The 26,354-nt window shown below is 43.4% G+C and overlaps 1 protein-coding gene across 1 annotated transcript in view; it reads left to right on the top strand.

Annotated features, from left to right (window-relative positions):
- The window catches only part of fmn2b (formin 2b), a gene marked incomplete at its 5' end in the record, with an annotated part of 95,960 nt that overhangs the window by 8,297 nt on the left and 61,309 nt on the right, over positions 1-26,354 (top strand). Inside the window, 6 exons of the mRNA XM_080790069.1 lie at positions 2,933-3,111; positions 9,819-9,969; positions 12,717-12,778; positions 15,619-16,583; positions 17,087-17,234; positions 23,232-23,319. Coding sequence (XP_080646195.1) covers positions 2,933-3,111; positions 9,819-9,969; positions 12,717-12,778; positions 15,619-16,583; positions 17,087-17,234; positions 23,232-23,319 — 1,593 coding nt within the window. The remainder of the gene's footprint in view (positions 1-2,932; positions 3,112-9,818; positions 9,970-12,716; positions 12,779-15,618; positions 16,584-17,086; positions 17,235-23,231; positions 23,320-26,354) is intronic.

Raw genomic sequence — 26,354 nt, 5'->3', positions numbered from 1 at the left:
GTCTTGAAGTTATATACAAAAGAAGCACGGCAATACCTTAAAAATAGACTGACACCTTGTTTGAGGCCTGTTTATGTTTTCTGATTTATCTGTGCCGAATGTAGTAGTTGCTCTCGGTGTGATCAACTCATTCTTCAGACTGTAGATTTATACTCCAGTTATACTCCAGTTAACCGCCTGTCAAGTTGATGGCTCACAGGAACGGAGTGCGTTTATGCATGGGGGGATGAAGGACAGGGAATCAACCTGGGGTTTGCGAAAGGGTCTCTCTGAGTTTGCATGTACTCCCCATCTCCCCTAGGGTAGGTACCCTTACATAAAACATGCAGTAATCCTGGTTTCTATTCTGCCTCCCCATGGTCAGTCCCCAGGTTCTGTATGTCCAAACACAACTTTACATGATTTACTGTAATTGTGTAACTGGATGGTATGACTTAATGATTATTTCTGGGCCAGACACTGATATTCAATATTTCACAATATTTTCACATTTAACATTTAATATTTTGCAGCAGAGGCAGGGCAGGAGCAGGATGTAAAACGTAATGGGGGGGGGCGAAAAAGCAAAGAAAAAGATGGGAGAAAGATGAGACTATGACTCATCAGTGATTTCAAAAGAAACCAAAACACTGTTCAATGCTAACACCCAAGAGAAGAAACACACACACACACACACACACACACACACACACACACACACACACGCCTGACGGAATAACAACATAAATAGATTGAAGTGGTTGGCGTAAATTTTCTTTATGGTTAAAATTAAGTACTTCCATTTAGCCGAGGGGTCGTAAAACAATCTAGTCTAATTTTACCCACCACAGACCAGGAGCCATCAGAGACTTCTTTATGTTTAGAATGAATTACTTGATATGCCAAAAGGTCATGCAATGTAGTGTAACTTCACTTTACCGCCACAGAGCCATCAGTGACATCTGCTGTTCACCGGCTGCAGCAATAAAGTCGTTACATGCAGTGGTGATGAATCGAAGTCGGAGACCCTGACGCAACTCACTGCAGTGGAGAGGATTCTTGTCTGTGCACAGTAGCAAGACTACTGAGCCAAGTTTAAGCCTGATTTATACGTATTTGAGCCAAAAATAGACTATGTCTAAGCTCATAATGCATGTAGAGCAGGGTTTAGTGTTCTTTTTTTTTTTTTTTTTACTTAATTTTTATTGAAGGAAGAACAGACAGACAAAAACTCAACTAACAAGACAATACGGAAAAGAAAAAAGACAGAAAGTAAAAGAAAAAAGGCTGCATTTTTCATATTACAATAAACATTCAATGAAATTCTATTGCAATATCGCTAGGCTGAGAGAAGAGATTCCACTTTTCCCATTTTTTTATAGAATTTATCCTCTTGTAGTCTAAGTATGAATGTTAGTTTTTCCATAGAATACAGTTCCTCAATAATGTCCATCCATTGATCTTTCGTTGGTGGGTCCTGTTGGTACCAGCGGGTTTAGTGTTCTTTATTGTCTTCTGTACATGGGTAGTAGTAAAAGTTGCATATTACTTATTACGTCTGTACTGGAAAATATATATACTCTTTACTGTACATACAGGTGAATGGATATTGTGGAAGTTTATTCAAAAGAGTATCGAGGAAGTCGAGAGCATTTTTCCCTCACAAGGCTTCACCCTTGCATGTCCTCTCTCAGCCCATTCCATCCAAAGATCTCTCCATGTCTCTTACAGTTAATTAATTTCAAAATGTGATTAAAAAGAGTATCAACACATAGGTAATTGGTCACACACACACACACCAAGAAAGCATTTTCAGATGCTTTATTTCTCTACATCACAGAGCAGACGTTTCGGCTATCCAGCCTTCATCAGTGTGAAGAGTTTGTGAATGTCTACCTGCGCACTGACACCACTGAGCACCTCACATCATTAAATTAATGATGATTAAATAGAGTACATCAGCATATCCACATCCATACAGACACAATATCACAGAGGATAAAAACACAAGGCCCTAAGGCTTATTTCAGAACGTGGGCTATGAGGCCTGCTTTGTCACCAACTACCAGCCAACTTCTTGGTCAAAACAAAGGAATCACCTGAGGTCATTGATCAAAAGGGTTTTCACTTGATTTGAATTATGATGATGAGTCATGTAACTGATGTTACAAGTATAAATACCGGTAAGCCTTATTCAAAAACTTTTAAAAATACAGAGGTCATCTTAAAGGGCCACTTCACCCCTTTTGCAACCAGATCTTATTTTAATGATGTTTGGGAGACAAGAAACACTTTCCTGGGGTTTTTATGTTGGTAATATGTGTTCTTAGACACTTTAGTATTAGTACATGGACACTGGTCTCACTGCTGGATTACTACAATTTCCATAATGCTTTGCTGCACTTGCCCCACCTTGTGAATAGGGGGAGGTCTGTTTTACTGAGACATGTAGTCCAGGAAGGAAGTGAGACCAGTGTCCATGACATCACAGACACTTTGAAATACTAAAATCACATACAGTATTACCCACATAAAAAACCCCCAGGAAAGTGTTATGGGGCCCAAACATCATTAAAATATGATCTGGTTGCAAAACCTAAGAACAGGGCACTAGAGACAGAGAATTCATTACATTGAATCCAATAGTAGCAGAATCATTTCATTACATTGAATCCAATAGTAGCAGAATCATCAAAAGTGCATTAGTGGGCAAACTGTGCAAAGAGGCAAGGATAAAGTGCTATCTGCTGTTCAGCAGCTGAATAGCAGCCTGGACAAAGGATAGTTTGAACCGGTTAGTCTTTGTAGCGGGCAGTGGGCACCCTCAGTCGACGACCTGAGGGCAACAGTTCAAACTCAGACAGTCATCTGTGAGCTCACAGCTTGAATAATGGCGTCTTGACATCTCTAACATCTAGTATCTTTCTGTGTCCCTCTGTGTGTCCTGGCCCAGGTCGCACCCTGCTGGAGAAGCTGTTCCTGCAGCAGGAGGAGACGGAGCCAGAGGCGGCGAAGAGGTTGTGTTCCAGGATCCTGGCCATGGGCCTCCTGCTGCCGTTCACTGACTGCTTCAGAGAGCAGTTGGGAGGCAGCGCCGCCCAGATCAACACCACAGCTGCAGCTAAGTTTGATGTTAGTATCGAACAGTACTCTTGTATCACCCGGTCCTTGTGTTTTTGGTTTGCAACGGCACTGCAACAGAGCTTTCTCTTTTTGTTTTATACTACAGTACTGTGGCTCAGGAGGTAGAACAGGGTCGTCCAATGATCCAATGATCCTCCTGTCCACATGTCCAAGTGTCCAAGACACTGAACCCTGCATTGCCACCATTGGGGTGTGAATGTGGGAAGTGAGGATGCTGGCGTTGACTGTTCATGAACCTCCCAATGTATGAATGAATGGACCATTGTAAGTGCTTTGAGTAGGCACGTAGTGCATAGAAGCGCTATAAAAATGCAATCCATTATTACAGTAGCAGATTTGTCAGTTTGTTCTTTAGTTATTTTGATCTTCTGGGGCGGCAGTGGCTCAGGGGTAGAGTGGCCGTATGAGAACCGCAAGGTTCCAAGTTCGATCCCGGGCTCCCCCAGAGTTGGTGTCCTTGAGCAAGACTCTGAACCCCTAATTGCTCCTGATGTATTGCTCCTGATCTGCCATCGGTGTATGAATGTACTGTATGCGTGAATGGGTGAATGTATTGCACAATCTATGTAAAGCGCTTTGGATAAAAGCAATATATAAATTCACCATTTTCCATTTACCAAGTATATTATTTAGTCTGATGCTAGGTTTATGTCTACTCTACTTGCTCTCCTTTTGTAGCGCTTTCTTGTTTCTTCTTGTGGCAACCACTTGCCCATTGTTGCTTGACTTGGGGTCATGGAGTGTATTCTGCACTTTGTACAGTAAGTTGCTCTCTGGATTAGTCTGTGGTGTTTACTCTACTCTGACCTTGCGGGATAATGTTTTTAAATTATTTCACCTTTTTCACATAAAAAAAAAAAAAAGAAGCTCCACAAGCCACATCACAATGTGCTTTGAACTTGTACACTTACTACTTTTTTGGAACCCCTCAGGGACCCCCTGGAGGTCCCCAGACACTTTGAGAACCACTGTAATGTAGCAAATCGCTGTGGATAATATGGGCATCTAGCTAATCCGACATGTTGCTTGGATTGTTACCTTTTTGTAGATGAGAGGATCATAGAGACACAGGGAACGCAGAGAGGGTGAAGGACATGCAACATTTGTCTCCGAGTCAAACTGAGGATGTTGCGATTATGTTGCTAACACACTGTCTGAGCAGCTACTGCCGATTGTTATCGCCTTAAGCTGTGAGCCTCCCTCCCAGGCCCTACAGCCCACATTCAGTACAATACATGACTCACAGATTGAAGATAGCAATAGCAATGTATTAATTATCCATTTTATTATGATATTAACAGTTATATGCACTTCATTTCGTGCAACTGTTTTGTATTATTTTCAGTATCAATCCCTCTATCAGCATGCTCACTATATACAAACACACATGAAACTGTTTCCTATAACATGCAAGGACTATTGTTTTAACCTTTATTGAAATTGTAATCACTGATTGGTTAGTTGTCTCTCCTGCACTGCAGGTGGCATTTCCCTTGAGGAAGGGCCAAGTGCTATGCAGGAGAGGGGTGTTTCTCCTTATTCTTTGAGTAATTGTCATTGAGTGTTCATTCTGTTTTATACTTGTTTAATTGTAACACATTATTTAGAATGTTTAGGTTACTGTTTATTCAAGGTGGTTGGAAGTATTTATATTAGTGAAGTATTTGAGAAGAAATGTGCTAATTGAGTCTGTGCCCAGTGGTAGGACCCACTCCTATTTAAATGAGGCTGCAGGGACAGGCTAGTTAGTTGGATGTGGGCATTGACAATTTGACACAAATAACATCCCTGAGGGAGAGCTACAGGGCCTTGTGTGATCAGGGTACAGCCTGAAGAGAGCTCTCATCCTGTTTGGATTTTGTTAAGGAGTGTTGCCTAAGTATTTATTTATCTTTTTGTCCTTCATTTCGTTGCCAGTGTTACAGTTTTCTATTGAAAATTATTGCACTGAACAATTCTGTACGACTGGACTTTTGGTGGAGGAGTTTGGGGAGAATAAACGCCCTTAACTACCATTCCTGACTGTTCTTGGAGCCTTGGCCGTTCGGGCAACTTTACACTCTGTAATGGTATATTGTTATGGTTTCCATGGAAATATGGTACTGATGTGAGAGATGCTTGAGATCACAATGATGCTTGTTTCAGGAGATGATTGGTCAATCTGTTAGGTGATGATTGGTGTTTTTGGCTCGATGTAATTTGCTTCTTGGCAACACACCCCTCAGTTGTGTGTTTCATTGCGTGTGCGTCTCCCAGTGTGAGTAGGCCATCTGTGCATTGTGCAAGATTCTGTCCAGTTTGTACCTCTCCCATTAGCCCTCACTGTGTCGTCATGGCTGGAACTGATTTTACAGACTAGCGTCAGGGATTTTAAATCTGTGGGTTTCAAAGTCGGCCCCCCAGGGAGTCCCCAGCAAATCAGTATTATTTTTCAGTGAGTGCCCTCAAACAGAACTACTCATGCTCTTTTGATTGCATTGCATTTCAATTCATTGTTGATACTAATTATAGTCTATAACAGGGGTCTTCAATGTTTTCCAGACGAGGGGTATTGTTTTACAACACTATCTACTTAATTTACTCAACACTGATGTTTTGAATATATTACGTTTTTAAACGTCTGTAAACACATTATCTTTTCTATCTAATGTGTATTTAAATCCTCAATACTTAGTAAATTTGACACCTGGCCCTGTTTTACCTCTAGTCTAAACCAAACCTCTTTGCTGAACTATTTTCATGTAAAAAGAAAAGTTTTGTTGTCCCCTCTGTAGAAACTCTGAGGATCCCCTGTTTAAGACCCATGGTCTATAAAGATATTTATGATACAACCCAAATAATATTTCCCTTTCTGGATATTTTGGGAACAAGGACAATATCATGAGCAACCAGGCTAGCGAGTAAAGAGTTATTTTCTCATTCACATATTTCACCTCGGGAGTTTACTGCATCACTGCGATACATTTTTCAGCACAACTTGGGAGTCGTTTCAGAGATGCACAGAAGGCTGCTTGTGCTTGATGTTATCCATTTGAAGCTTGTAGATCAGCTTTTTTCAGTGAAGACTAGAGGTAGGAAAAGGAGCGGCCTCAAGTATAGAGCCCTGTTGGACTTCGGTCATATATATATTCCCATGTCGGATTACTGCAGGTAGTCCAACTCTGAGATGTACAGTATGGCATCGAAATGTGATAAAGTCATGTAAATGCATAAGGATGCAGCATAAATGCTGCAGGCCTGGGTTCGGTTAAAACTGTTGACTTCAGCACCTTTCTGATGTCACCTGCGTCACATGACAGCCCATGGAGAGAGAAACCTGAGACGTGCATGTGTGTTTGGAGCTAAAACAAGCTGCAGATGTTCTACAAGGCAGACTATAGCCCTGCCAACCATCGACCTGACTGTCCTCTGCCACGGACACATTCTATCTCTCTAGATGTGATAGAGATGCTCACTTATAGATTCTAGCCCAAACAGTCTCTTATAGATTCTACCTTAAACTCGCTCTCGCTCCCGCTCTCGCTCCCGCTCTCGCTCTCGCTCTCTCTCTCTCTCTCTCGCTCGCTCGCGCTACCTGCTCACTTATACATTCTACTCCACACACTCTGCCTCCCTTATAGATTCTACCCTAAATCTAAATGCACTCACTCACAGGTCCCAACACAAACTCTCACCCTACACCGAAGTTGCCTGCACACATACACACGCATGCACACTTTTCCCTCTACCCGCCTCTCTCTCTCGCATCCCTGTCCCCACCCAGAGCCCTGTTCCTCGTCACCACAGCAGAACCCGATCTGACTGCATACTGCAGCCTGTTAGAGAAAGCTGCAACCCCAGCATAGAGAGAGAGAGAGAGGGAGGGGGAGAGAGATGCAGGCGGAGCAAGGGCTGAAGAAGAGGAGGAGGAGGAGGAGGAGGAGGTGGCATCATGGAATGAAGGCTTTCAGGACATGCAGGACCGGACAGGGCTGATGGCTCGATGAAGGCCTGAGGAGGAGCAGCAGGGGACACAGTTGTGGATATTTTTGTGATGAAGGACACAGGACAGTGCTGTATGGAATGCATGTTCCTTTCACACAGGATACAGGATATCAGAGCCCAGATCAAGGATAGATGAATGGACAGCATAAAATAAATGATGAATTTGTGATGGAGACATGATTCACAGGGGCAGCAGCCCTTGGTAGAGGTGGGGGTTCAGAGAAATGTAACCACTGAGAGGCTGAGTGATGAGCCCCAGCCACCACGAGACAGCCGCATGGATACAGTACTTTTAATTTAGTAGCCAAGATGTGTCAATCATTTAAAGAGGCGGAGCATGGAAGAGAGCGAGGAAGAGGTGGGAATCAATATCTGAAGTCGAGACACTACATGATGGCATACTGTAACTATGGAGAAATCTTGGATGGCATTTTGCTGCTTCGTCTACCCCTACAGAATAATGGATTCGAAATCTGCCACATCTTACTCTGCATCTCTTTTTGCCGGGAAGACTGAGTCCATGTACAAACCACTGAATTCTGCATGGAGTCAATCGAATACAATGCAGTGTTTTCAGTGTAAGGGGCTACCATATACACCGGGGTTCATCAGCATGGGAAATCAAACATGCAGCATCGGTCAGCCAAAAGCAGACCTGCCTGGACGGAGGAAGATATCCGGATAATATCACACTGGTGAAAGCCACATAGCTGAGATCCTCATCGTAATGCTTTTCGCATATACAAACATGGCATCATTTTGTGGGTGGAGCGGCGCTTTTTTTTGTTGAGCATTTAATTCACTGATACACAACTAATTCAGTGTACAGTGTTGTCACACCCTTTGGATTTTGAAGCTATCCGGATATACACAGGGTTTCAGTCCAGCCCTATGTCTTGACTAAGTTCCAAGAAAACGACTGCAAAGCAATGAATCTTCCTTGACATTATTGCGGAAGTCTTGCGACTGTAGGCCCGACACTGGAACTGGCATTATTGTTCCTTTGGAAAAGCTGAATTGGCCTGAATGAATGAAACTTCAGTGTAGCTGCTACTCTATCATGTGGACTACAGTAGCAGTTGAGACTGCTGATTCCATGTGATTCCACGGACTTGGCAAAGAAAACTAATCTAATCCGTTTTCAGTTTTCAGCTATTAAAACAGCTACTGCGATGAGGCACCCATTACAATTGTCCACTACAGCAGGCCTGCCATAATGGTGCATGGAATCTAATGGTGCCGTGCTAAATCTAAGCAAACCATGGATACGTCTGAATCCGACTCGGACGCTGACCCAGACACGGAGTCCTCTGCCACGTTGATGGAAGCCTCATCACCGGACGATGTGCCCACACCCACAGCTGCATGCACCACCGGTATCATGACGGCGGCAGCAGCCATGGCTGGCACCGCGTCCTGCTTGCTTTCACAGCTGCATGTGGATTGCATCTCCAGGTTGTTGCCAGCACAAGAGCCGGTTCCCACCGCTGCGTCACAGGCAGAGGATGACACAGTGCAGAGAGGCGGGAGTGTAACCATGGCAACTGGGCATAACATCACGGCCTCTGCTGACTTGGCACCAGACCGCGGTGTGAAAGGCTCTGCAGCGTTCGAAAATGGTCGGGGTGTATTTTTGGGTAATGACCACAATTGCACGAAGAAGGGAGATGAGGAGTTTGAGAAGAGGAGAGACCAGGAGGAGGAGCAGGAGAAGGGGAGAGACCAGGAGGGGAGGGATGGAGGCAGGCGGAAGAGCGACGGTCGAGAAGTAAAGCAAAATGCGGGTGACCGAAGGGACGTCACTGAAAAGCAGACGGACATGGTGCCCCAGTTTGTCCAGGAGCTGCTGGGAGTGATCGGTCACTGTCACGACGAGGACAGAGAGAAGCTGCTGGACCTGGCATTGCTTAAACTTACACAGACTGTCCGCAGGAATTGCAATCTCTTTGAATACCTGCAGGTGGACATCTCTCATTTAGTCAAAACGCTTTAGTGCCTCTTTGAACAGTTGCAGGTACACACACTGAATGCCACTGTCATCGAATTAAGCCTGATCTATACTTTGTCGCATGACGTGTCCAATTATAGCCAATCTACAAGCTCTCAATGCGTCGTAGTCCCATAAGTTGTGAGCTTTTAAGTTGGCTATTTCCGGCATGGAACACTACGTACGATTGAGTATAAATTAGGCATTAGAGTAGACATAAATGCAAGTGTCTGGCAATCTCCCTCAGTTCTGTGTTTCCATAATTCCGATCCTATTACTGGTATTGTGATTGTGTTTTTGAACGTTTTAATGTTCTTTGTACTCTCTCAAAATCAAGAATAAGTTATGTATGGTATGAACAGATACTTGGTTTAAAATGTTTGATTTATATTGTTCGTGAAATCAATATAGGAAACAATTTAAAGAACCACAAAGGATATTGTACAGCCAAAATCTATGCAAAATAATGTACTTCCACATACTATCAGCCTGCCCCCTTAAAGATCATTGCACTTTCTTTGACATCCCCGTTCCTTTAGCTATGTTTATTAAGAGCTGACATTCATCAGTACATTATTGACCTATCAACAAAAAGCAATTTGTCTGCCAGTAAGATTGAAAATAAAACCATTTAACAGACTCCTCTCAACCCATTTGTCCATTTATTCTTCTATTTCTCTCTCTTCTGTTCCTGTCCTCACCCCTGCTCCCTCTGTCTCCACAGCAAGATCAGCTGTACACATGGGCAGCGGTCAGCCAGCCTCCCCATTCCCTGGAGCATTTTGAGGGCAGACTGCCGGGGCAGATCAGGGGCCTTTGGCCTCCACCAAAGGTTGGAGTAGAGGACCGGTCTGGACTCAAATACACGGAGGCTGGTAAGAACAGAACCACAGGTGCAGTAGAAATTCAAAGGGACAGAGACACAAACGCATGAAATCCAGTTAAAGTAAACAAAAGCATGAATGCGTCTCTGCATCCAGGCTGGTAATGAGGGTGATGCCCATAGATGGATGATGAATCACATACCGAAGGGCACAGACACTTTTTTTGTTTCTATACAGGAACACATTCTGAGGTACGAAAACCCACTGACGGTACAATACATAAAAATATAACGGCCACGTAAATAAATATGTGCACTCAATGTGACTGGGAGACTGCCCCCTTTTTGGGGCGAAGTTATAATGCATGTACGTTGTCCAATTACCCCGTAGACTAATTGTTTAGAAGCTCTATTTTTGGACTCCAGAATGGATTGGCCCAGTTATCACTTCTCCTGTGCTCTCCTGGAAAACAATTGGAGATTTATATCCACTTAACTAACTGTATGCCGTACCATTTATTTGTGATTAGAACGCCCTCGAAGGTAAGGGGAGAGGATAAGAAGCCTTAAAAGGCATTTAAAAGTCTATGGATGTCTTCCACTATTGCCTTTTCACGCCGTTTCCTGTTGCAGTGTTTGTGTCGATGGATGGCAAGAAATATAGTTTGACCGAAGCTGTTTCCTAGCAATGCAATTCTACTGACAAGGTCTATGGGATTTCAATCTATAGTAGATCGTACACACGGAATGAAGGGCTTTGTGCAAGAATCCTATTGGATTTAGACTGAGCATGTATACATACAACGTCAACATGTATTAACAAGACATACTGTAGTACCTTGCTAAGTTATTTAAATCAAATAAGCTTACTTATATGGTTTCAAAATTCTACAACATGGGGACATATATTAGAATGATTAATAGAATAATGAGGCATTTGTTTCCTTAAAATACATTTTTGGACTTTTATGCCTTGTATTGATAGGATAGGATAGTAGACTGACAGGAAATGGGGAGAGGGATGGGGAGTGACAACCCGCAACACGCTGTCACGCTGGCATTTCAGCCTAGGGTGCCCGGACCACCACGTCGGTGGTCCTGGCCAAACGGAACTCTTTTTAAAACATCCTAAGCCCATGGCAACCCAGAACTGCCTTCTGTTGATGAGCTGGTTTTTATGACTTAGCTACTGTCATTAAGGGCTTGAAAAACTCGGGTAACATTTTATATTTATTTTCTTATTCTATTTCCAATGTGGAATCTAACAGCACAGCTATGATGTCACCCAGTCCCAGCCACAGTACTGCTGAGCATTGCTTTGTGAGAAAACGTCCCCTCTCGCTGTCGTTAATGTGCTTTCTCTCTCCGGCCATTTGTTTTTGCTTTGATGTCTTCCTTTTCTTCCGACTCGATTAACCTTTTTCTCTGCAGCCCAAGAGAATTCGGGACACTCTGGCCCTTTTTTTCCTCCTAGATTTATGCACGAAAGGGAGAAAATGGTGCTAATGTATGCAGGGCCTGTACCTAGTCTTCTCTAAAGCAAAGGAATTAGAACCAGGATGCAGTTTCAGGCTGGATGAGATGTGCGGATACTTAATATTTTACTACGCATATGTTGTGAATCCTTCTGGTTTAGGATAGTCTATAGGGAAGGGGCAATTAATGACAGCACAGAGCACACGCATCCATACGGTACTCTCCCTTTAAAAATAATCTAAACAAGCCGTGGCTTGGCATCAAATACAAAATATTATATGGATGCTCACTGACTCAGTGAATGTTGTGCAAGGATTTTTATTTATTCACAAGTTTTCTTTTACTTTTGTGCTGAATGGAATCTCTCTTTCTTTATGCTGTGACATGTTTAGAGGACAGTGAAGGTGAGTAATAATTTGTGTTATTTTATTTTAGCTTTTCTTTTTATACTCCATTGAGCTTTTGTGTGTGTGTGTGTGTGTGTGTGTGTGTCTTGTGCCACAACATTGCATAAAAGCGAGCATGGTCGCATAGCAACAGTGAATGAGTCGCCAACAGGGCAGCAGCTAAAGATGGGTTCAAACACTTGACTCAACAGCATTTTGTTCCCACATTATCCCCCCCTGCTGTTGTCAGTGAGATCCTAACATCCATCCATCTGTCTGTTCAAAGCAAATAGCTCTGGCATGCATGCCATCTCATTTTCAGATATCTTAACCGTTTTAACCATCCAAATACTATAATGTTTTTCTTTTTACTCTGTAAACTAATTAAACATTGCAGTTAGATTCCATTCTGTGAGTGAAGCATGATCTGTTCAGTGTTCAGTGTCTCACCAAAGTTTTTCCTTAGTGAATCATGTTCATTGCCAACTAGGACTTTTTGTTTTCAGCGTTAGGTGTTGAATACATTTGATTTGTTGTTGCTCAGCAAGAGCAGCATGCAGGATTTTTCTTCATTAATGGTAATTAATACTGTCCCAACGACCTTGCATCTAAGTTTATGTGAATATTTCCTTTAAAAAGACTTGACAATTAATTGTCATACAAATAACTTGATTGAACATGATTAATTAATGTGTTTTTGGCATTGAACATTGGAACGTATTTTAAAAAAAAGTTTTGCTTTTAGGCAACAAATAAATGCATTTGAGAGTGTATACATACCGGTCCATTTGGTTCCACTTGCACACTCTCGAAGTTACAGACTCAGTAAGGGTCTTATTTGGACCGCTGGTGGTGGTGCAAAATCTAACCAGGATCCTGGGAGTTCAGAATGGTACCCGTGTTACTCCTTACACAGTCTCTCCATGTTTTTCTCTAGAATACCAGTCAGCCCTCCTGGGTCTTAAACGGCAGCAGAAGGAAGACCTCAAAGAACTGCAGGTCAGTCATTTTTCTTCAACCGGCAACCGACAGGCTTCTTTTGTTTAAAGTGGGAAATTTGGTATATAGTCCATTTTGTTTATTGGCCTAAAATATTGTCTATACATAAATCCACTTGTTGACCGGCTTTCAGTATTGAGCAATGTTTTTCATAGGGGTTTCTTGTGACCCTCCCATTAACATCTTGTATGAGGCCAAAATTTCAAAAATGGAAAACTTTCCTTATGCTTTAAGTTGCATGTGACATGGCAAACTAGGGGGTTTTTGTGATTCTGAATCCATTGATGGAATTTGTATCCCGACCTGAAAATAAATTTCTGTTTATTAAACAGCTCTGTTGACGGGGAGACCCCTGCTACTGAAAAAACACTGCTATCAGAATATAGGGCTATTTATCATGTATTCAATTCATTTTAATTTGTAAACGTATTACTTACAGCAGTGGTTCCCAAACTTTTTCATGTCAAGACCCACAAATTGACACTAATTAGCCCGTGGACCCCCATTTGAAAAGAGGGACCTCCAAAAGATAATTTTTACGGCTCTAGCAGTGATTCTCAACCCGTTTAATTTCAAGGACCCCCACTTTGACATGCATAGTATTCTACAGACCCCCATTTAATGGCATTTCTATCTTATATCTATCTTATATATTTATATTTTAAAATCAATGTTAATTTATCTCTGAGAGTACAAATGGGTCCATTTGGTTCCATTTGTACGTTCTCTGAGTTACAGACCCATAAGGGTCAATTTGGTTCCTAATTCTCATTTAGTTGGGGACCCCCTGGAACTCCCTCAAGGACTCCTGGGGGTCCCCGGACCCCACTTTGGGAACCACTGACTTACAGGACTTTTAAGTGGTTAAAATGTGATTGTTAGTCTATTACTACTACTATGTGAAGTCTTATTGTGTAGTCCACTGGCAGGTTTCTGAGTGCTCTACTGTATAACCAGCAGGTGGCAGCAAAGGCACATAATATGTGTTGCTGATAAACAGTCATGTGGTAGATCAAGTGCTGTGGAAAAATGTAGTCACACCATCATGACCCCAGCTTGTAAATCAACACCAGTGCTTTATTGGCAACACAAATTATGACCCAAATGTTCTTGATCTTCCTGGTTTTTAAACCTTATTTAAGCGGACAAGTTGACCTAAAACACCCTGGTATTTATTTATCCAACAGCCTGGAGGAAGGAAGGATGGCTTTGTAATTGATCAAAATCAAATACACTATTGTTTACCGATGACCTATAATCGATAATGTTACAAAGGTTTCTCAAATATATTTATATCAAGTATATTTTGAGGGACTAGTGATTAATAATCATTCATGTGGATCTGATGGCCAAACAGGTAGAGGCTTTTGTTGTTTGTTTCACTCAGGTACCGAGGTCCTGAAGTCACTCACTCATCTCCTAGTTCACTGAAGTATTTTCCCTATGGAAAATACTTAGGATTGACTCATGTACGAATAGTGGTCCAAAAATAAACAAACTGTCCAGGCGATATTGTCAGGGAGGTGGCTCTGTATCGTTTATAGTCAGTCAAGACTTCGCTGCTCTATAATGCGGCCTTTAAGACCAGTTAAATTAAGCTTGGAATATTATTTAGTCATGGTCCAAGATGATATTTAGTATAGAGCTGCAACTATCGTTTACGTTCTTAGCGATTATTACCCTATTGTGCTGAATATAAGACTACCGGTACGTTTCCTTTCCAATGAAAATATCCTAAAAAAAACGGGTTGTATTATAATCGATAAGTACATTTTAAATGAATCGTTTAACCACTTCATTTTATACTTTGTTTCACATCTGTGTCAAGTAAAAATAGTGAAACTAACAAATATACAAGCTCACAACGCCTTGCAGTGCAACACATTGTTCCTATAATAACATGACTACAATAGGGCTCAAATTATTTATTAAATTAATTATCTGGGGGTTTTTTTTAATAATAAATTCATTCGATTTTCCTTCGTATTCTAGAACACCCGGCTCTAGTTTACAGGATTGAGGATTTTACATTCAGACTTTTCAAGCTGCTGTGAAGGATTCAAATTGGTGACCAGGGTTGAAGTCATCTTGTGTTCCTGTGAAACGTCATGTTTGGATAGATTTGCAGAACAGAGGGGTATCTTTTTTTTAAATGGCAGAAAGAGCAAGTACATTTTCATGACTGATTACTTAGTTTGTTCCTCGTTGTACCCCAGTGCTTCTCACGTTATGAGTCTACATCCAAAATTTGTCACAGCACGCTTGTTTGCTGATGGATGCGGATGTTAAAAAATGCACGAGAAAATTAAGATTTGGTTCATGGTTCTTGGTTTTCATTATGTTGAGCCCCAGAATTAAGGAATACATTTATAAAAGTTTGGTCCTGGACTGAAGAAACCATGGAATGCCCCCCTTTCAGATTAGCTTCATGGTTGCAAAGTGAAATTTCATAGTCTTGCAAAAATGTAGTTGATTTTCCCATAAATCCTTTGGGATGTTATACTCGTACACTACATTTGTATTCCAGTGGCTTGGCCCATGGGCCTTAAAGCATTTCTTACAACTTACCAAAAAGGCAAAACTCAAGATCGTATTATCCCTTCTTTGTCTGCTCATGTTATTTGTTTGGAAGAGGTTATTGTTGTATGTGTTGAATGTATTACATAAGGTTTTAAATACACTTTTGTTATGCAAGTTCTAGGGCTAGGACATCATTTGAAAATGTATCAAAACCAATATTTAGAACCAGAAACCGACGGATGAATCACGTTTATTGAGGAAAAAGATTTATCAGATTGTCAAAATCGTGATATCGCCTCTCTTTTTTTCTCCATTTCCAGGACGACTGCACGCTAAAGACGGTCAAACTGAAAGTGGAACACGTTAACGTCATCCTACAGCTAGAGCAAACCATCGAGGACCTGAGGACCAAGATCGCAGAGCTCGAGAATCTTCCCCCTCTGCTGGAAAGTACTGCGACCGCCAGCACCCGGGACCAGGAGTGCGGAGGCGAGGATGGCCTCCTCAGGGTCGTGTGTGACGTGCACCTGCAGACGGAAACGGCCATGGCGGACTGTCTGGAAGCCAAGTCGGTCCAGACCTCGCCCATGGACGAGAGCTTTATGTTCAGAGTGCCTTGTGCGGACGCGGCGGATCGGACTGGCGAGCTGAGCGTCCCCGTGCCTGTTCCCACCTCGCCCAAAGCGGTGCAGGCGGAGTTTAAGTGCGCGTGCCAACAGCAGCCGCAGTCTCACGCGCCTCCGCCCTTCCAGGTAGGGATGCCACCTCCTCCCCCACCACCACCACTCCCCGGAGGAGCGATGCCACCACCCCCTCCCCCGCCACCGCTTCCAGGACACACAATACCACCACCTCCTCCATTACCAGGGGGTGCAATGCCTCCCCCTCCTCCACCGCCCCCCTTGCCACCGGGCTCAGCCCTCCCGCCTCCGCCTCCTCCCTTGCCCGGCATGGCGGGACCTCCACCACCACCACCACCTCCTCCTCTCCCGGGCGGCCCTCCCGGACCTCCTCCTCCACCTCCGCTACCTGGAATGGGGTGCCCGCCACCGCCTCCTCCCCCACCACCTGGCTGTGGTCCCCCGCCTCCCCCTCCTCCTCCAGGGGGTGCCTTCGGAGCCCCGGCTCCCCCCGGGGCCCTGGGGTTCCTGGTTCCTCCCCTGCCCCTCGGACTCTATGCCCTGGGCGGCGCAGCGCACGAGAAGCCCCCCAGGAAGGCCGTGGTGGAGCCGCCCGCCCCCATGAAACCACTCTACTGGACCAGGATACAGCTGCACACCAAGAGGTACGCAGCATGTTTGACCATGTCGCTGTGTGGGGGATGTGTGATGTCTACATTGATTGATCATATCGTAGCTGTCGGGTGGAAACCTCTTATCTCCATATTTTAACGTTTTGTGTTTTTTGTAAAATAAACCCATTCTTTATCATAATACAGCGTCACACACAAGCATCAAAAGTAGCAGATCTGCAAGCTCGAAACTTGAGCTTGTCGATCTGCAATTCTTTTATTTGAATCCTGCAAAGTAACAGTTTTGAATATGAGGCTGCCACCCGACGGATTTAATTACATTGTGAAAATAGCCAATCTACAATCTCACAACATTCGTTCAGTTAACCCCTACTTTATAAATAAGTTTTAATATTATTATTATTAGTGGTGGTATTTCACTGTAATCTTAATTCCTAATTATTTCACTGTAATCCTTTCAATGTCATAGCATGTTCTATGTATCATGGCTACTTTTAACTTCAGTTTGTGCTTGTGGATGTGTTTCTTTGTCTCAGGGAGGCGTCTACTTCGTTGGTGTGGGAGGACATCGACGAGCCGGACGACATGGACTTCCAGGAGTTTGCGAAGGTGTTCTGCAAGACGGCGGTGAAGGAGAAGAAGAAGCCGCTCTCGGACACCATCACCAAGTCCAAGGCCAAGCAGGTCAGCGTGTGTGAGAACCTGCTCTCTGTTCCAACTCCCTCTTCCCTGTCTCCTCATTCTTTCTTATTCCATTAACTCAGAAGGGAATAAGACATTTCCTTCCCGTTGTTTTCCTCTCCTCGCTTTTCATCTCCATCCTTTGTCAGCCTCTCATTGCCTCTATTGATGATGTACGTACATGTTGACGCTGTCGCGTGTGAAAATAGCAGATCTACAAGCTCACAACGTGTGTGACATTTCAATATTAATCTGAAAGCAAGTAAGATGTTGAAATATGTACATATCAAGGTTTCTGCCCGACAGCGACAATATATACAGTACACACAGATAAAAAGCAGGTAGGATGAGGGGTGGGGTCTTAAAGGAAGCATGCATCTAATGTCTATCCTAGTCTCTAAGGAACCTGTGAAATGCCACAGCAGTACTGTTGAATCCAGTTATTGAAAATAATATTTATTATGGTCTCTGTGACGTGAGTTGTTCTGGTTGTGTAGATGAACTAGATTGAACTTGCAAACATAGACTTTTCAACCAATGTCGTGTCACACGTGTGTGTGTTTTTTGTATGGATGCACTTTTGCAGTTCTCCTATTTGTCTGCTTTTCTCTGTATATATCTGCGTGTCTGTGACCGAGCAACAGGAGGAGGGAGAGGGGGGGGATGCTGGCTGTTTCTGAGGTGTTTTGGCGTCTGTGGCTTTTTGCTACACAGAAGAAAGTCTTCCATCCGTCCCTACACCCTCCCGCCTGCTCCTCCCCTCGCTCTACAGCTGCATCCTCTCTCTCTCTCGCTCGCTCGCGCGCACAGGGACACACGTCAACATGCACACATTCGCATAAACTCTGAGACGGTGCTTTCATATCAGCCGTGCACTCCTTAACGGAAACGGTATAATGTTTTTTTGTTTTAAAGATGGGATCGATCTAGTGACACCATCACTTTTTTACTTTAGTCTTTTTACTTGAACCTCTCACCTTCTCTACTTAGCACTTTCAACCTGGTGTCTTCCTGTTGTGGGAATGTCATTTTAAAGAAGGCAAAGTGGGTAAACTGCTCCCTATGAAAGGCTGCAGTGTGCAATGGTACTTTTCTTTTTTTCAATGTATGTGATTATTTATTTTTTCCCTTTGTTGGAGGGGGTGGTGGGGGCTGCACGGGAGGTTTTCAACTTTGAAGTCGATTTCATAATATTTGTGAGTCCTTAAGTGAAACGGGGCCAGAGAGGCACATTTAAAAGCGCTCTCCCCCTCCCCCATGATGCATTGCGGTGGTAGATGGCAGACAGACCAGGGTCTCCACTAATGTAGAGCTTATTTATTTTACAAGGCTCTCCTAAACACGATGCGGTTTCACTGGATTCCTCGCAACACATGCACCTCTAAAATTGCCCTTTTAGAGGTGCATGCTCCGTTGTACGGCGGTGTCACGCGGCCGAAAACTGCTGACCTGCAAGCTCTCACTACATCGCATCCGCGTCACATTGTGAGCTTGTAGGTCAGCTATATTTTACCTGGTGACACCGTCTACCTACAAAATATAAGTTGGGCTCAAGTCACCCGCTCTCTCACTTTCTGGTGATCCCTCACTTTTGCCTTCTCTTTCTTCCTCTCCTCTCTCCCTCTGTCCACTTTCGATCTCTTTCTTCCTCTCCTCTCTCCCTCTGTCCACTTTCAATTTGTATTTTTCTATGTACTTTTCTCTCCACCCACACCATCTTCTCTCTCTTTCTTCTCTTCTCTTGCTCATTTTATCAATTCTCTGCTTGTCTCTCTCGCCCCCCCTGCCTTCTTCACTATCCATTTTATAATCTCTCTCTCCCTCCATCTCTTCAGCCCACTCTGTATTGTTTCCTTCATGATTATTATCTGATTATGGGGCTATTTGGCTGCAGTTAACTTTTATAACATTTCATTAAGTCAGCGGTTTAGCGTGTCGCGTGCGTTTCGGAGTCTCCTTTGAACTATCGTCGTCCCACCGCCGGAGTCTTTTTATGCCGACTGGTGTTTTTTGCTCTTTTTTTTGTGTGGCAAATCTGGATGCAATTTTGAGTTGCCAAATAGTGTTTTAGGAATTTCTAGTTGTTTCGGCGATTAACCTTGTGAATAGCCTGGTGGAGAGGCTCTCATTGGGATGTGAAAGGCTTACTTTGAGGTGTGTGTGTGTGTGTGTGTGTGTGTGTGTGTGTGTGTGTGTGTGTGTGTGTGTGTGTGTGTGTGTGTGTGTGTGTGTGTGTGTGTGCAGGCGCACACGCGTGTTCATGCATGGGCACACATGTATTTCCTTTTTCCCTCTGACGCTAGCTGATTGAAATAATTGGAAATCTTTTTTTTTCCACTGAAATTGCTCCTACCAGGAAGGCTTTTATTTTGATAGTGGAAAATGTTGTTTCTCTTTGTTGTCATTGTACAGGGCACTGCAGCCATAGGAAACGGGTTAACGTAGAGGAAATATGTCATAACCATTAATAGCCGCCTATGAGTCTGTCATGTACTGTAGCAGTCTTACATGGGTGGGAAAGTAGAAGGTTGGTCAAATTCTTGTTGCTGTGCAAGCGAACGGTCCTCAGTCGGATTCCCCACAACAGCCGGTTGTTGTAGAGACATTCAAACCAGATTGACAATTTAAAGTGATTATGATTTTTCTCATAAATATTTTTATCTGGTGCTACGGTCTACAGTTTATCAGTTTGATTAGGTCAAGCATACAGCTGGAGTCTGTGTATATACACACAACTCATAATTAATCCAGATTGTGTGATGATGTAGTCTATACTAAATGTTCTTAATCTTTCCAACCAGTCACAATGTACTTCACGTTCACATTTAACGCACACAGCAGCAACGGCAAACACCGTCACACATTATGTTACACGTGGTACAAATTCATACATCAACGGCAGCCGAAGCCATGCACGACAGTGGCACCATCCTGCTCAACGGGAGCTCTTTAAAAAAAAATGGGGGATAGAGATGGGGGAGTGACATGCCGTAAAGGCCGTCGGGATCGGGAGTCGAACCCGCGGCACACTCCTACCGGTCAAGGTGCCTGGACCGCTGAGCCACGGCCCAGGCCAACATGAGCAGTTTTAGTTTATTTGATCATCTTCACACTACAGTATCGATATAATTATACATATAACATAACATACTCGAAGTTGTTTCAATAATCAAATTCTGCAATCAATCCAAATAAAAATAATTACCAGATTCAAAATACATACACCAAAAATCAATCCCACACCCATCTCACACCCGTGTCATCATAAAGATCCAACAGGTTCCCTACAAGTTATTTTGCACTACATAACCATTAATTAGACATCGTCATCGCTGTCATAACTGATTCCATAATCATCATTAGATCACAATAGTTAGTGGTTCATCGTATTTACTCCATCATGATACCTCAACACTGCTGCACTGAGCCGCGGATCAAACCACGAACCAAATCCCTATTTGTTTGATTTTGTTTCCAAAATCATGCACCAGGTGTGCCCCCATAATAGGGACCCTACAGTTCATATGGTTAAGAATACCATCACGCTGTACTAAACCCATTGTGGTGGTGGTGATGAAGGTCTGGTTGTTCTGTGCCAGAATGACCATTGTCCAGAGCTTTGATAGACATCTGAAAACATGCTTGCACTGAGAGACAATAGGTTTTGTTCTCTACACCGAGAGAGGAAGGTTATGCTTATGTAGTACACACGCACGCACACGCACGCACATGCTTTTACAGTACATGTTACGTCCGTGACCCACGCAAGCACATTAAGTACGCACAGTCGCACACGCCTCGGCCAACACGACTGCACGCATAGATGCAACTCATGCCAACATACACACGATGCTTCACTCAGCATGCACTGCACACGCTGCAGTTCAGTTGACCTCATGTTCCCCTTTCCATTCGGCCTGTCCGGCTCTGACATGGAAATCCAAGCTAATTATTTAATCACGCAGAAACGCACTCATTCTCACTCATTCACAGACAGGAGATCTAACAGCTGCTGGCTGATGTGCGAATGGACTCTATTAAAACTTGCAATCATACGATCACAAGACGTAAGTCTTAGGTTTCCAGCTGTCATCTCTGTTTACATTTGAATTATTGTTGTGTCCGTGTTTTTAATGATCGGCCAACACTGACCTCAGCTTTTGATCAGCCCTGGATCACTGGTTTGGGACATGGGAACGTAACGCATCCCGTGCCGCTCGGTAGTGTTAACAGTGCATTTCAGGTATTGAGTTTGCACGCTGTCCAGAAAATTAAGTCCAATTTAGACCTGGTTGTCAAATTGCCGCGCACCGAACCGAAGGAACCAGATCCAACATTGAGGAACCGGAATTGGTTCCATCACATTTGGAACCGTTTCCAGAACCAGTTTATCACACTGTCAGATCTGGTATGTAGACTTCGCGTCTGGTATACAATTCCAATACTGGTGGTTCTCAAACATTTTAATTTCAAGGACCATAATTCTTGAGAGTATACAAATGGAACCACATGTTTGGTTTCATTTGTATTCATAGAATAGAATGCCTTTTTTAAGCCTACATAATTTCTCTATTGCTGAACCGAACCACATTGGCACTGTGACTGCGTGGTCATTCAATTCAAATTATTCAATTCAATTAGATACTTGAATGCACATGCCAGCCACATACATTCCAAAAATAAATTTATATTGTGGATTTATTTTCCTGTAATCCAATTCAAAAAGTGAAACCTTCATATATTGTAGATTCATTATTTATTTAAAGTGCAATATTTCAAGACTTCTTGTTGATTACAGCATCCAGTATCTCATATTAGCATATTTCAAAAGGCCAATACAAACATCTCTATGGGGTTCAGGTCTGCATGCCGAGTTGGCTGCCCAGTAATACCATCGTTCACAAACCAGTTACTAGTGGTTGGAATGTGCCTGTATGTACAGTATGACTTCATACTTCAAAGCCTAGGTGTGTGTGTATTGAGGGGATCCCATGTCTTCTCCTCCTGATCACTGCTTCCCTCCCAAACGTCTGTGCACGACCCTACTGATGAGGTCACCCCTTGGAACAGTTTCCTTACAGGAAATTCGTAGCTTAAAATATTTCACTTTTATTACATTTTCAAAGAATTGTTTTGAAATGACAAGGTCGGTTGTGCAACATGTGAGTACGTTTGCTGTTTTCACATTTAATTGACTACATCAGTACCTTGTGTGCGGTCATTTCAGTACAAAGGCATTCTCTTTTTTTATCTCTACAAATTTTCAAACACAAAGCTCACAACACATCGCATCACGACCCATTGTAAGCTTGTAGATCGGCTGTTTTTGCTATGAACATAGGCGACGTGTCTTGATTTTGACTCACCCATTGCTGAACCTTGGGCACAAAAGGTTTGAAAAGCATTGCGTTAAAGCTCTTACAGTAGTTCAGTGGTTCCCAAAAAGTGGTAGTTAATATCCCTTTCTTTTAATTTCCTACATTTTGTTTTCAATAATTTTTACAAAAATTAAAACTCACATTTAAATACATTAAATTAAATGAAGTTGTGATAATAGCCGATCTACAAGCTCACGATGTGTTGTGAGCTTGTAGATCGGCTGTTTTCACTAGTGCTAGTGAAAACAGCTTTCTACTGTTCTAGAAAGCATTCTCTTGGCTTCTCTGCAGTTTGGCTTGGCCAGGTTGTGATAATCCCGTTTGTTTCCTGTGTCTCTCCTTGTCAAGCTCCTTGACCATACTGTATACAGCTGTGAAAAGACGAGGTTATTCTTCAGTACGCCACTAGATGTTATGAAGATGTTCCTTTTTGTTTGTTTTTATTAGGTTACCCATTAGCCACCCAACACCGCCGTGACATCTGTTCCATTTGGTTCCATGTTTTTAACAATTAAAATTAACACTCAGGATTTTACTTGTGTTTTACTTTAGTCTTTCCTGGGCTCATGACGTGATGGCAGACGTTCCTGACGTGATTTCCACTGGGTTTTTTTCTCCGCAGGTTGTGAAGCTCCTTAACAACAAGCGCTCTCAGGCAGTGGGAATCCTCATGTCCTCCCTGCACCTGGACATGAAAGACATTCAGCATGGTAAGGAACTGCACATTTTTAATGACTTAGATCTGTTAGCGTGGCTATTTATTGGCTAATTATTTGAACACGAGTACATTCCATGATGCACTTGTTGGCTGCAGGGTGTCCTCGTGTGTCGCGCCTGCAACCTCCTCGATGCAAGGCGAAACACGAAATGGGGTCGGAATTAAGTGTCCTGGGCTTTCCCTTCAGATCAGAGATTAAAAAAATAATAATAATTAACGTTTTTTTTTAATGTTTTTTTGTGGCTTTCGCATTTATTTATTATTTTATGGAGGGACAGACAGTAGGCTGACAGGAAATTGGGGGAAGACATGCAGTTAAGGCCGTCGGGATCGGGAGTCGAGCCAAGGTGCCTGGACCATTGAGCCATGGCCCAGGCCGATTTCTTTTGTTTTTAACATATCTGCTCTATCGGCTGCAAACCTCATTATGTCCAGAACTGTTACTTTTCAGATTTTAAATTCAAAAGTACTAGACCGGTGCCCAGCTGTAGAACACTGAGTCGGTAACAATGGAAGTTGGAGATCCATGCCCCACCTGGCTATGCAATACCCGTGTCAGAGTACCCGTTCCACCCATCTATCTGTGTCCCTTTATTCCTATATGGAGTTCTGTGTCAGGCATGCCCAAATATGGAGTGTTGTGATGTCCGAACAGGCCAGCTCCATATATGGACCCTGTCCAGAGCCCGGGCAGAGGCCTTTTTGGCGGTTCTGGACCACCGTGGGTCCGACTGACACCGGGTACTGCACTTCGCTGTAGTGTTATCAATTAGGGCGTTAATTTACAATTAAGATGTTTCTGCATCGATCCTTAAAAATATGTGTACATTATATCCATCCTTTTTCAAAATAAACATTGGACAGAAATGGAAGTACATGACTGTATAGTACTAGCATCAGAGTTTTAATGGATCTGTTAGGCTATTATTTATGGGCGTATTAATGAAACATTCCATGCACTCATGGCTGCAGGCTGTCATGTCATTCCACTCATGGCTGCAGGCTGTCCTCATGTCATCCCCTGCACCTCGACGTGAGACCAAACCAAGAGACGGAGAGAAAGGGTTGAAATGAAACCGGGGCTTTCCTCTCAGATCTTGTCTTAAGCATTCTGCGTCACTGTTTTCCTTCTCAGTTCTCACCCTCCTTGTTCTTTGCAGTCTTTGTTGTTTGCCCTTTTGGAAGTTCATGCAGATAGCATTGTTTTTAGTACCAGTTTGAGACCTGAAGCACAATTATCGCACAACTATATCGTAACCCAAGCGTCATATCCTCCGACTCTTCTGATGCCGCGATGGCTTTAGTGCAGGGGTCTTCAACAGGGCGTCTAGGACCCTGTGTGTGGTGTGGTGTTCTCAGTTACTGCAGGGGGCTGCCAAGTCTTTGTGTGATAGGATTTATTTTTGAGTGGTGCAACCACTCCATTCCCTGGGTCTGTCCCTGTGTCCAAGCACGAAAATAGCGTGCTTGGACACTGTTGCGCAGCCACACACACACACACACACACACACACACTGTATATATGATGATTTGGGGTGGTACAGTACAGTAGAGGGACCCCCTGGGGACCCCCACACAGTAACTCTGTCATTTCTCAACCGTTTTGGACTTGGGGCGGCTCGCCGGAATTGGCCCGGCCTCCTGGGCACGTTCCTGGGGTCTGGAACTTCCGGGGACCCCACGGGGACCCCCACACGGAGTTGCACTACTCGCTTCACACGGGTGTGATTTATTTATTTATACATGAAGCACTTGAACCCTAGCATCCCTATTCTGAGGGGAATATTAGCTAAAAATAGTATATCTACAAGCTCGTAGCTCGCAAATGGGTTTGGTGTAGAGGGAAAAGGGAGCAGACCAAGTACAGAGCCAAAAAAGCCTCACAAAAAACCACACATTAATTTGCACAACACTGATGATAGTGCTGTCAAACAAGTCACATTTAAATCTATGAAATCTGCAACACAATTAAAAAATAATAATGTATAGTGCTTCCTCTCTCTAAGGTGTCTGAAAAATATTGAACACCCCTGCTTTTGTGCAAAGACTGCACACTGTAAACTAACTGCCCAAACCAGGCGTCCCTATTTTGGGCATGGCATTTTTTTTGATTGAATATTGTTTTATGTTGTTTACAAATACAAATGTAATGTAATAAATAATGTGGATCTCGGGATCCACATGGGAACAGCGTGGCTCCAATGTGGTTCTGTCACCACTCTGTGACATCAGTCATCTATGACACATCCATTATGTATGACTCCACATTTTCAGCCCAATCAGAGCCCAATTAATTTTCCATTAGTGCATTTATTTTGGGGCTTTTATGCCTTTATTGATAGGACAGTAGGCTGGCAGGAAATTGTGGAGAGAGAGCTGAGGAGTGACATGCAGCAAAGGTCACCGGGATCTTAGAGTATATACTGTATGGAGACGTCAACGAGAGGAAGCATTGAAGCGAAAAAGACATGGTGACCAAAAGTGGTATTGCAGCTTCAAGCGGCACTTTGGAACATTTGTTTTGAAAGGTGCAATATAAATAAATGTCATTATCATCATCGAGCCATAGGTGAGCGCGAGCCATGCACGAGCCATAGCCACGGTGCTCGTTAATGTTTTCGGCCCAGTGCGTTTACATATGGCCCAATTCCAATTGGGTGAGCAACTCGATGCAAGTGGATGGTGGGGAAATCCGGTGACGTCTATTATTTTATAACTCTATGGTCGGGATCTGCATTTGAACCAGCGACTCGCTGTCGGGCTGCATTGCAGCCTAGGTGCCCGGACCGCTACGCCAGCGGGCCCGGGCCAGGACATAACCGGTTAACAAAGGAACGAACGATAGGAAAAACTATTACTGTCAATTGAAACGGACACAGCTGTTATTTTGACATTTCAGTTTAGCAGACACGTTGCAGGAAAGGCCTGTCATGTCACATATAAGTTGAGGACCCTGGAACCGTATACAGTAGCTCACAGGCATTAGACAGACCATTGAGGACCCTGGAACCGTATACAGTAGCTCAC

This window comes from Protomyctophum bolini, assembly GCF_963924005.1.
Source record: "Protomyctophum bolini genome assembly, chromosome: 18".
Lineage (NCBI taxonomy): Eukaryota > Metazoa > Chordata > Actinopteri > Myctophiformes > Myctophidae > Protomyctophum > Protomyctophum bolini.
Note: the sequence above shows the minus strand (reverse complement) of the source record. Positions and strands in the feature narration are given on the sequence as shown.